Source organism: Tupaia chinensis, unplaced genomic scaffold (genome assembly GCF_000334495.1).
Source record: "Tupaia chinensis unplaced genomic scaffold, TupChi_1.0 Scaffold000466_1, whole genome shotgun sequence".
Taxonomy (NCBI): domain Eukaryota; kingdom Metazoa; phylum Chordata; class Mammalia; order Scandentia; family Tupaiidae; genus Tupaia; species Tupaia belangeri.
The window spans coordinates 265189-278572 of record NW_006159975.1 but is presented as its reverse complement, the minus strand read 5'-3'; the positions used below and the strand labels follow the sequence as shown (position 1 = coordinate 278572).

At 36.5% G+C, this 13384-nt stretch overlaps 1 protein-coding gene across 1 annotated transcript in view; it reads right to left on the bottom strand.

The window, feature by feature from the left end:
- Positions 1-13384, bottom strand: part of SEMA3A (semaphorin 3A) — a 249793-nt gene that overhangs the window by 181457 nt on the left and 54952 nt on the right. The window contains exon 2 of the mRNA XM_006155760.2: positions 2514-2671. Coding sequence (XP_006155822.1) covers positions 2514-2671 — 158 coding nt within the window. The remainder of the gene's footprint in view (positions 1-2513; positions 2672-13384) is intronic.

Here is a 13384-nt window from a genome sequence, read left to right as displayed (position 1 = left end):
AAAAAAAAAAAAAAGTAAATAATAAGGAGATTTCAAAAAGTTTGTGGAAAATATAATCATGAACTTATTTTAGTGCAAAAAAGTTGAAATTAATTGGTAGTATTTCCATAATACTAATTTTCCATGAACTCTATTAGTAGGATTCCATTAATTTTCCATTATTATTATAATGATTTTGAATTTAAGAGCAAGAACAATAGCAAGGAAACTATGATTTTGAGCAAGTCACTTCACTTTTAATTAGTTCAAAATATATTTACTACAAGTCTAGCTATTAGAAGATATTATGACATATGCAGAATGTACAATTATTACTCTAGGATTTTTCTCAGCTATAAAATAGGTTTTTATATGACAATTTGGTTCTTTCATGGTTAGAAAAAATTGAATATATTAACCACAACCTAAATATTTATTTTAAAAAATTAAGTATGTTAAATATGTAGTCTTAATAATCTGTGCTCATATAGCATCTATCTATATGATATATGTATAACATATATATATTTTATACATGTATATCAATTTACAAAATAAGAAATTATAATAAATAATACAATATACATAATATTATATAAATAAATAATCTATTCTCCTAATTAAACTATCAAATATTTCTAAATCATCTCATATTTTGCATTCATTTTATAAAGAATAGTTTTCTTTTGGTAGAACAACAGTAGAAAAAAACCTGCTGTTTTTTTTTAAAGTTCTGAAATAAATATATTTATGATTTCATAGAAACAAAGGAATAGCCAATTTTCTTAGATAATAAATAACTTTAAGCATTTATTGCTATCATCTGAGGAGGCTTGGAAATCAATTGAAAAATTAGAAAAAGAATTACCCAGGGTACATTTTGTTTTAAAGCTTTAGAGACTTTTTTTTAGAATGACTTATTTAATTTTATTTATTATTATTAATTTTTTAATTTGACCAGAGAGAGACAGAGAGAGAGGAAGGTGAAGTGAGAAAGCAAGCTGCTGGGTCTAGGTCCCGAACTGAGGTCAGTTATGTGGGACTAAAGAGCCTAAACTTCCACGCCACCAGTCTAGCTCCCTCAGGGTAATTTTAAAGTGCCATATCATAATTATAAAATAAAATGTATTGTGGGGCCAGCAGGTGGTGTGGTGGTTAAGGGCACTGGAATCCCACAAGGCCAACCATGGTTTGAGTCCCTATCACTTGCTGGTCAAATTAAAATAAATAAATAGGGACCAGCAGTTAGCGTAATGGCTATGTCGCAGGACTTCTATGTAGTTGACCGCAGTTCATATCCTGAACCCAGTGGTTTAAACTCACGCCGGGTGCATGTGTGTGTGTGCCCAAGATCCTGAGAGGAGAATAGAGGAGAAGGGATTGCATCATGGCCATCCCTCCTGGGGGGTGATTTCTCGCTCTTTGTCTCTCTGTGTCTCTCTGTCTGATGGCGAGTACACATGCCCTATAGCAAAAACCTCTTCAATAAATAAATAAATAAATAAATTTAACTAAAATAATTCTCAAAAAATTAAAATGTATTGCAATTTTATATGATGGCTCTATATAACAAATCAAATCTATTTGTGCACATGATCAAAACTTTACTGTTCAGGTAATAGAAGAAAAGAAAAAATTTATGTTTAGTATTATTGTCTTTTAAAGATTTAAATCAATTCTGAATTTAAACCTTTATTTTATTCCAAAAGCAACAGTCTCCAAGAACGAAAGCTTTTTACAATTCTGTTACTTCTAAAACATTACCATCCCATCTGTTATAGTTATGAGTAGTTGTTGAGACACACCACTTTAAAGCATTAGATTTGAAGAAGAAACAAACTAACAAACAGTTACTGATGTGTATGTAGTCCCAAAACTATGTTATACTATGGCTTGTGGAAGCTATTGCATGAAAACCTTTGTTCCTAAGAGAATTATAATTGAAAATATTAGCTGCAAAAAATTATTGATTTAGAGTACAACAGGTAGTATCACGGTTTGCACTAAACTGTCAATTCATGTTTATTTTCTAAACTGTAGGCTGGAGGCACTATAAAAAAATCAGTATCAAAGTAGTATCTGGATGATGTGTAAATGACCACATTTGCAAAAATAGATGCTTTGAAAACTGATCTTTTAGTTTTCTACAAAAGAGGGTTTTGCAGAAAGCCAAACTATAAATATTTTAGTGTTTGTGGGTCTGATGACCTCTGTCACAACTACTCATTTGCTATTGTAGCATGAAAACAGACAAAAAGGGAACCAGCAGTTAGCATATTGGCTATGTCGCTGGACTCCCACGTAGTCTACCACGGTTCGCGTCCTGGACCCGGTGGCTTAAAACTCACGCCAGGAGCGTGTGCATGCATGCCCAAGATCCCGAGAGGAGTATGGAGGAGAAGGGATTACAGCATGACCATCCCCCCTGGGGGGTGATTTCTCGCTTTCTATCTCTCTGTCACTCTCTGTCTGTCTGGCGAGCGCACGTGCCCTATAGCGAAAACCTCTCCAAAAAAAAAAAAGAATAAAGATACCTTTTGATAATCCTTGATATTGACCAGGTTGAAAGAAAATATGTGATCCTTTGCTCCAACGTAGAGCCTACTCCGTTCTTCATCCAAAAGAAAGGTGTGGTAACTGGAGCTGTTGGCCAAGCCACTGAAAGTGACCAAGTTGTTGGACTCCAACATTTCTGCAAGGAAACAAAGCAAGACACTGCGTGTTAATGGGAGGTCCTACGTGAGGAGAGAACACTGGTAAATGATAATGTGGCTATGCTTGCCTCAGTTATCAATCAGTGCTTATTCACATTACTAGGAAATATATAGAGACCCGAATTTTTACATATCATTCAAGTGGAACTTAAACTCATTGGTTTTCTATTTTCATACTTGAGATCATGCACTCTTAAAAAGAAATAAATTGTCTACACAAAACGGTCTGGCAGAAGAATCTATTTGCATCTAGTGATGGATTAGAATTGTCAATATTGCATACAAATATCTTTAACAAACACTTGCTTTAAGTGGTTTTATTTGCTCCAAGCCATTAGTGAGAAGGGTAAGTACAGAAGTCAACAAGGCAGAGGGAGTGTGGGCAAAATGTTCAATTTAACTGCTTATGCTATTTGAAACCTCTTTTTTTTTGAAATAGTTTAATATGTTTTTTTGACCACTAAATACTAACTTCACCATCTATATCCTTTGAAGCGTTTCGCAGATCACACGTATAGAGATGAGTTGAGGCTTTTATGAAATCATGAATTAAATGAATTATTCCATCATACTTCAAATTCTCAGTTAGTTTTTTATCTCCAAGTTGTTCTTGCTGTGAATAGGCAAAAAGTGAATTTTAGACCTATACTTTAGGTGACAAAGATATTTTTGGATAAAAAAATACCTTAAATTTTAGGTGCACTTTTGCATAAGAAGGATAATTGTTGGATAGTGGTGTTCTTTCCATATAAATTCTTTAAATTTCCTTTTTTCTCAAAATTGTACACACACACACACACACACACACACTCTCTCTTTATGTGATAGAAATATTGAAGATTCTCTAAAACTGTGTCCTGGGTCAGTGCTTCAGACTTTCCAAGCGCATACTTAGTAGAAGGCTTTCGTCAGTATCTCAGAATGCTGAATATGCAATTCAAAAAAAAAGAAAGTTGAAATGTAGACCCTTCCTCTGTTTTATATATTCCTCCTACTGCCTTCCCCATCTTGTTATCAAAAATGATAAAAATGAGCAGCCATCAGATGGCATATTAGTCACGTGGTTGGACTCCCGCAGGGCCCATCACTATTTGAGTCCTGGACTCAGTGGGTTGAAAATCATGCTGGGTGCATGTGCTTGCATGATCAAGATGAGGAGAGTGTAGGAGAAGGGATTAGGACATGGCCATCGCCCCTGGGGAGGTGATTTCTCACTTTACCTCTCACTGTCTGTCTCTCTCTCTTTCTCCCCTGTCCCCCCCCCCCGCCCCGTGAGTGCACACACCCTAAGGCAAAAACCTCTAAAACAAATAATAAAATTATTTCAACAGAAGTAAAAATTTAAACTCTAACTTACATTAGAGGTCAGGTCACCACCATTTGAGTTTAGGCCCCATTCTTCTCACATCCTCTATCATATAGGAAAATATGATCTGTACTCATCTGTTCTAAGGCCTTGGCTACCATTGTCCCTGACACGTTGACAACAGTTTCCACTCTTTCAAGTCAGTTCAAATGCAACCTCCAAGAAATTCTTACAGAGCTCCTTGTTATATTATGCTTGAACTGCTCATAAAACTTGCCTCACACTGTCAAGTAGTACAATCATTCATGACTTATCTACCAGAATTAACATCTCCATTTAAATATACAAAGGACTTAAACAGCTCATGGAACATGTATATTGTGATAGAACTACTGGTGGATTTCAAAACCATTTGGGGCCAAAGATAGTACTAAAACTCCATTAGTCCATGGGCTTTTTGAAATCTCCTTAAAGAATTAGTACTTCATCCTTCAAAACTCACATGTTGTTTTTTAAGTATTTTTCGTATTATCAGGTCAATAAATACTAAAGTAAATGTCTACCGATCTATGTATTTACCTATTCTTTAGACAAAGTTATAAGAATTACTAATAAATTATTGAAAAATGCATTTCTGATTTCCTCATGAGAAATAGTACAAAACTAGGCTGGCCACACTTTTGTTTGTCCTCCACAAAAAAAAAAAGAAAGGAAGGAAGCTCACACTGATGTGTTACAGCTGAAATATGAACTATTCATTTCCAGAGAAAAAGACAGAAAACACATTGTGTGATATCCAAATTTAAGTGGCCTTTCTTTCACTAATATCTAAATGATTGCAAAGGATCCATGCTGTGCAGTCAACATAAGACTGACTGCCTCCACTGACAGGAATTCTCTCATAGGATATGTTCACACATTGGCTGAATGGACATTTAAGTCAATCTTTCTGATAAATGGATATCTTGCCTACTTTTTCCCAATTCTAAAACCTAAAATTCTATTCTAGTACCTGAGATGCCAAACTATAGGTAAGCAGGGAGCCCCCTCAAAAAAAAATAAACAAATATGAGAAAGCTAGCTTAGTTTAAATCTAAAAATTATAAAATAGAGAGATAGTACAACATAAGGATCATTTATGGGACTCTAGAATGGATTTTTACTGTAAACATGTCCAAACTGTGTAAGGGCTTCTACACATCAAGTGGAAGAAGTAATTAGGAAAATATCTATGTAGGTACAGATTTTGGAGCCGTTCAGTGACTAGCAAGAACCTGAGCATCACTGCAGTATGTATTGGTTAGGTATATGAACTAGGTCAAAGAGTTTAAGCTCCCTGGGCCTCAGTTTCATGGAAGACAGGATTAATAATATATCTTCTAAGAGTTATTAAAATGGTGAAATCATTTAATATGTGTGAAGAGCTAAGAACAATGGTTTACATAGTAACACTCAAGTAAAGAAGACTTGCTGTATAAATTGAGGTTAAATATTTGGATGTCTAATCTGCATGATCAGATACAGCAAATTAGGATGCAGACAGAGCACACTAAAAACAATATTTTTAAAATCTATGTTACAGGGACCAGCAGATGGCTAGACGTAATGGCTACATCACTGGACTCCCATATAGTTGACCATAGTTCAAGTCCTAGACCCAGTGGCTTAAACTCACGCCTGGTGCATGTGCATGCATGCCCAAATCCCAAGAGGAGAATGGAGGAGAAGGGATTGCAGTGTGGCCATCCCCCCTGGGGGGAGGTGTTTTGCTTTCTGTCTCTCTGTCTGTCTTTCTGACAAGCACACATACCCTATAGCAATAACCTTTCTAAAAAATAAAAATCAATGTTACCAAGTGTGCTAACTTATTAAAGTCAATAATTATGTATAGTACAGGAATAAATAAGAATAGCGGTGTGTTCTCTGATTTACATTAGTATTAAATGTAAAGGCACTTTTAACACCAATAAAGTCTTCTCTTCTATTTGCCAATTTATCTAACTCCAATTTTATTTTATTTATTTACTTTTTATAATTATTTATTTTAATCTACTTATTTATTTATTTATTTATTTATTTAATTTGACCAGAGAGAGACAGAGGTTGAGAGTGAGAGAGAAAGGAAGTGAGAAAGCAAGCCACCAGATTCAGGACTTCAACCCTTGTTGGCCATGTGGGAGTGTCCAGCACCATAACCATCATGCCACCTGCTGGTCTCCCATCTCCAATTTTAAATAACAAAAGGATTTACTTTCTATATTATAATTCCAAATGATTAATATATTTATCCAAATGAAAAATAGATTACTTAAAGAGAAGGCAATGGTGATTTATATATAAAATCAGTCTAGTAACAAAATACACTTTTTAAATTTTTACTGCAAAATTATTTCATTAAAAATAATATTTTGTGGAGTACAGGTTAGTGGTGTTTTCCATTGCTTTCAAAAGTACTTTGGTCTTGTCATCTCCTTTTCTTTTTAATTTGAATGTTCCTCTCTAACAGGGACTTTTTACGTTGTTTTATAACAGAGAAGAGCCTTTTTGAGACCCTCAAAGCAGTGAGCATATAAATTCTGGATTTCTTCGATTATTTGACCACTTTACAGGGCAAATATGCCTGGATTAGGGCCAGCTGGTGTCATGGTGGCAAAGCAACTGGATCGCACATGACCAACTGCACAGTTCCAGTCCTGGACCCAGTAGCCTGAAAAACATATCAGGTGAATATGCACGTGTGTTCAAAACCCCAAGAGGAGAATAGAGGAGAAGGGATTGTGGTCACCCTCCCAGGAGATGCTTTCACACTCCCCTGACCCCTGTCTCTCTCTCTCTCTCCAAGGTGCACACAATTTCTGTACCAAAAAAAAAAAAAAAAAAAAAACAAAAACAAACAAAAAACACACACACACACACAAACATACAAAAACCCTGGATTAAAAACAGGCAACTTTCCGGAACAGCAGTTGGCGTAATGGCTATGTTGCTGGACTCCCATGTGGTTGATTGCTGTTCAAGTCCCTGACCCATTGGCATGAACTCACGCTGGGTGCATGTGTGTGCGTGCCCAAAATCCTGAGAGGAGAATGAAAGAGAAGGGATTGTGGTGTGGCCATTTCCCTCTTGGGGGGCGGGGGGTGATTTCTCACTTTCTGCTTTCTGTCTCTCTGTCTGTCTGTCTTTCTGGTGAGTGCACATGCCCTATAGCAAAAACCTCTAAAAAATATATAATCAAGGAAAAATAAAAAGACAACATTTCCCTAAATCTAGTTCTCAGATTTCTAAAAATTTATTTTTCTTATTTAAATTTATGATGCCGACTTTCCCAGATGTAGACATATTGAGCTGCAATTGGTGCTAACAACAACTTTGAATGAACTTCTTCAGAATTTAGATGGTTTTCTTCAGATTCTATGACTTAAACCTCACAATAACATAAACTGGCACTGGAACTAAAATAAATATTCAGTAATATGAAACATTTAATATTTTTATATCTTCTCATAGCTTGCCTATGCTCATACTTAGTCAAACAATAAATATTATTTTAAAGAACAACCTACATTTCTGTAGAATGAATTCAACTATGGTGAGACTAACTAGACCAAAGAATGATGAATTATACTCAGAGTTTAAGTCAATTTTCCTCTGGTTAAGACATTACTTCAATTTCTACATGCTGTGTTAACCATAAGGAAAAGTAAATGCAGAACTGTAATTAAAGATGCCATTTCAGAACAAGCACTCTTTAATGAATTATACATTCATGAGTTTGAAAGGAGATTAAATAAGCATCCTGTTTATTCCAGTGTCTTACGATTTGCTTAATGGCCGGGCAAAGAGTAAGTGCTCAATAAGCACTAATTACTATCATCATTATTATTATGGTATGATATAAGACAATGCAGATAATAAACATGAGTATACAGATGCCCTAGTAGGGAATCAATTCATATCATTTCAAGCAGCAGTGTTATCAATTATAATAGATTGTACTCTTGTGAGGTCTTTTCAAAAATAGAGTCTCATGAAATTAAAGACTGTCATATGTGAAGTCCATTTAATAGATTTCTACGTAACCCAGTAACAGGTTGCAGAAGAAAAAAATTATAATTGATCTATTTTATAATCAGGGTATGCTACCACATAATCATGGAAGAGTAATCATAATCTTCCCTAATGAGTCAGTTCTAATTTTCACTCCATTTATTTATTTATAAATTTTCAGATTTGTTTCTTTCCCCTGAATGGAGTATGACCTCTGAGCTAGATTCATTTGAAAAAAGAAAAGAGGGGCAGGGGAAGTAGATAGCTTGATTGCTATCTACAGCTTGGTCCCACATGGCCACTCTGCAGTTAGAGTCCTAGACAGGTGTGTGTGTGTGTGTGTGTGTGCCCAAAATCCTGAGAAGAGAATGGAGGAGAAAAGATTGTGGCATGACCGTCACCCTGGGAGATGATTTCTAATTTTCCTTCTTTTTCTGTCTCTTTCCAGGGAGTGCACATGCCTAAGCTAGTTTTTTTTTTAAAAAGGGAAAAAAGACATTTGTAACAATCACAATATTTAGGATATTCAATATATATATATATATACATACATACACACACACACACACTATAAAAACTCACACACACACCCACCCACACACACACAATTTTTAGAGATTTTTGCTATAGGGCATGTGTGCTCACTGAAGAGACAGAAAGACAGAAAGCAGAAATCAACCCCCAACCCTAGGGGGATGGCCAAACTAAATTCCTTCTCTTCCATTCCCCTTTCAGGATTTTGGGAACACATGCCATGGACCTGGATGAGTTATTAGCTACTGGGTCTGGGACTCAAACCTCAGTCACCTATGTGGGAGTCTAACGACCTAACCATTATGTCCTCTGTTAGTCCCAAGATACTAAAAATAATTTTATAAAACAGTGCTCTTACACATGTTTTTTAATAAATTGAAAGAAAATCAGGGGACATTTAAGTCAAAATCATAAATGATGACTAACCTCTACATAGTAAAATGGCATAGTTCTTACGGTGCTCTGATTATCTTTAGGATAAACAGATTTACACAGATGATTACATTGCAATGTCCGGGTCAGAGTCTCAAAAAGGCAATGAAATGAATACTGATTTTTACTATGCAAGACCGCCCAGAGCTAGACTTTTTATAGTAGGATGAAGAATCCTGTATACTTGACCTTCAAATCAAACAATAGCCACTCTGTTCTTTATATTTCTGTCTTCCGTTACATTTCTCTCCCTTTCACTCTATTTTTCCCCCTCTAAGTTTCATAGCATGAAAGGTAATCAGACTCCACCAGTTGCTGGATTCAAATGAATTGGCTGTATTCAGTAATGACTTTAGGCTTATGTCCTTTTTCCATGACTTGAACTTTGTCCTTTCCATGGAGAAGTCAAAGATCTCATTTAATGTAATAAGAAACTGGGTCTATACGACGCCAAAACATTTTGACTAAATGGTGACAACATTTAGATATTTATAAATATTGGAAAGTTCAGAAAGGTCCGAATACGTTATTTATTTTTTAATCTTATGAACCAAAACATCCCCAGGGCCAACTCCATGGCTCAGTGGTACCGTGCTGCTCAGGAGAAGCCAGATCCCACATGGCGACCAGGGACTTAGGCCCAGTCAGTCTGAAACACGCTGGGTATGCGCATGTGTGAGGGGCTGAAGGACTGGACGTGTGATCAGACCCCGTGAAGGGTGCTCTGCTTTCTCTGTCTCTCTCTGTTTCTCTCTCTCTCTCTCTCTCACACACACACACACACAAACATATTCTCTCTCACTCTCATGCACATTCATACTCTATCATGAATAAAGTAAAGAAAAAAGTTCCAAAGTGAAATGGAGGCTGAAGTAGAAATTCATAACTTTTTGTTGCATTATAAGAACAAGACAATTAAAGCAAGAACTGGTTATCATTTCATGTGAAAAGGAGGAGGCACTTTATTTTGATAACAAAATGGATAAAAAAAAGGCAAAAATCCTAAACAAGGCACACGCTATAGAATTCAATACATATACATAACGGAAAAATTCACTTATTTTAACTTTATATTTATTCCACCAGACTGGTTTTTCTGTTTTTGAGAGATTTTTCTATAGGTTGTATATACTTACTGGAGACCCAGAGAGAAAGAGAATGTGAGAAATAACCTCCCCCTCCCCCCGGGGGGATGGCCATACTGCAACCTCTTCTCCTCCATTCTCCTCTCAGGATTTGTGCACACATACACACACACATACACACACTTCAGGTGTGAGTTTCAAACTGCTGGGACTAGGCCACTCTAACCGCAGTTGTAAGATCAGTTTAGACTGGGAACAACTTGCTACCCTATGTATTTTTATATTACAAAAAGTGGAAGCCCTGCCACAGTGACAAGCACTGGGAGCTACCACTTGGAAGGCTGGGACTGCATAGGAGGCCTAGGATTGTTTCCCAGCCCGGAAGTGGCTGGGCACCTGCCCGTAGTCCCAGTTATTTGGGAAGCTGATGTTCCCAGATAGTGTCAGTAACACAGTAAGAACGTGTTTGGAAGAGCTAGGCACGGTGACAGAAGCCTGTGATCCAAGATACTTGAGTGGGAAGCAGGAGGACAATGACATAGCCAGAACCTTCTAAAAACCACCACCCACACCCACATGCACATGCACACGCACACACTTGCCTGTGTACACACAACATGAAAAGTGATGTAATACATATGCCTGCTCTGAGATGCTTTACAAGCATATTTGAGGGAAATCGCGTTCCTCCCTGACAACATGGTTCAGGACACGTTGTACACTGCATGTGATGTAGAAGCATGGAGGATGACCCTGGGCTGGGAATGGATCTTTATTTGTCCAAAGCTCAAGTATAAGCATCTTATCCCATGAACAGGGAGTCTATCCAGGTCAAAGAGCTGATTATTCATATCAACTAGAAATAGGCATCTGGCAGAGCTGTGTTCTGGCATAGATTCAGTGAGATAGAGACATTAGAGCATCAGCAAATACAAAGGGATAAGTTGGAGATATGTCTTGGGCAAAAGTGGTAGGGCCACTTTTTATAGGCTGTTGTGGCCTCTTGCACAGGCTGGAGAGAGTAGGTAAGGTAAACATTAATTTCTGATCATGTTGTGTAAACTTGGTGCATATTTTGAGGGTTTGCTGCTACTGAAATTAGAAGAAAAGTTTTTCTAAGTATATTTAAGCAGCACTTATCAAACTCCTAAAATTGAGAGGATATCAAAATCACCAAATTATTAAAAAATATTGTGATATAGATTTCCACTGATATTGTCTCCATCTATGCAATGACAAGATGCTTATGACTGGCGAAAATCGTAGTTCACCATCCACACAGGTTCTTTTATAGAAGTACTTGCCAAATACCCATCTGTGAAAGGTACTAACCTTGAGTGCAATAAGGTTTTAAAAAACAGTCTTTGGGGGTCAGTGGGTGGTGTAGTGGCTAAGGCACTGGACTTTCACATGACTGACCATGGTTCGAGTCTCAGATCTGGCAGTTCAAAACTCACACCAGGTGCAAGTGTATATGTGCCTAAACTACAAAGAGGGGGAATGGAAGTGAAGGGATTATGGCATGACCATTTCCCCTGGAGGAGGGGAGAATGATTTCTCACTTTATCTCTCTCTCTGTCTTTCTCTGGCAGGTGCATATGCTCTATAGTAACAACAAAAACAAACAACACAAAACCACATATAGGACTTTAACAAGAAGAAAGAAAACAGTGTGACAGAGCATTCCGTTAAGAGGACAAGAATAAAGACTAGAAGATAGAGAAAAAAGTCAAATACAAGAGAAAGGGATAAATGCCTACTATGAGCCAGATGCTGCTGAATGATCAGTAAGTGTATTCATTTCAGCCTCACAATAACACTGTGAGCTGGGATTTACTCCTTTTTTTCCCAAAAGGAAATTGACTCAAACTATTACAAATAGTTTATGTCACAGAACTTGTGTAGTGTAGAGTCACGATATCCGGTTTCATCTGACATCAGGAGATAGACTCTTCTGTGTTTCTCCATACCACCTCTAATAAGGGCTCATTTTGGAGAACTGCTTGTTGAAAAGTTTGGTTAACTCTTACTATTACATAACTTGCTTTAGTTAAGAGCCTCTTAAATATTTATATCATTTTATTTGCTTTGTATGAGGTCTTTTTTACACAATAATAATTCTGTGAGTAATTTTATCTACAACCGTAGCTTTCGTCATTAGCAGTATTTTGATACGTCTCAAATGTATGCTGTCCAAGACAGATTTTCCTATAAAGGCCAAACAAAGACTTACAAGAACATCTATTTAGACATTGTACAAACATTTTAGAGTCTGCATGATTAAACAGAACTTATTCTCTTTTCTTCTTTTCATTGCTGATAGCATACCTTCCTGTATGTTTTAAACTGGTTTCGCATATCACTCATCCAAAGGTTCATGCAAGCCAGAGCCTCTTCATCATCCACAGACCCAATTCATCATTTTGATTTTACTTAACACTATGATTTGTCCTATATTTTCTCTTGCTTAACATTTCCTGTAGCTGTTTTAGTTCAACTCTCATACTATCTTCCTTGAAAAACTGAAACATACCATGTTATGCATTACCTCTAGAGTAATCTTTCAACAAAAAAAATCTATTTTCTAGTGGTGAAAGATGATAAAGACTTATTCTAAGTCTTTTTAAATTTATTTTATTTATTGTTATTTCTAATTTTTTTATAGGGCACATGAGAGAGAGAGAGAGAGGGGAGAATATAAGAAAGCAAGCCTCCAGGTCTGGGACTCAAACCACAGTCTGCCACATGGGAGTCCAGTGGCCCAACCACCATGCCACCTTACAGCCTTAATAAAGACATTTCACTCTGTCTCCTTCCCTTGAATTTCATAGGAAGAAAGACAAAAGCAAAAGATAAAATATATACATACTAAATGATAAAAGGAAAGCACATCAATGGGATTATCAAATTATCAAAATAACATATCAAACCACTAAACTACCTAGTGAAGATTAAAATGTTTTGATATAGGATGCTGCTATCACACGTCTCTCTATAGTCCAGGTAGGATGGAATTAGTAAACAGAGTTAACAAGTCATGGAAGTTATACTCACAAATATTTCTATTACAGAACAAATGCTCTATGACTAAAAAATCATTGGGAAGTATTGGAGAAGATCCATCAAGAATGAAGATATTACTAAAGTTCAAAGGCATCCTCACCATTATGATTGTATCCAGGAGTTTCAGGTGCCATTGTACTCTCCCTCTCTCTCTCTCTCTCGCATACATGTACACACCCTCGCATAAGGTATTTATGGTGTGTGCCTTATCCATCTACTGTAGG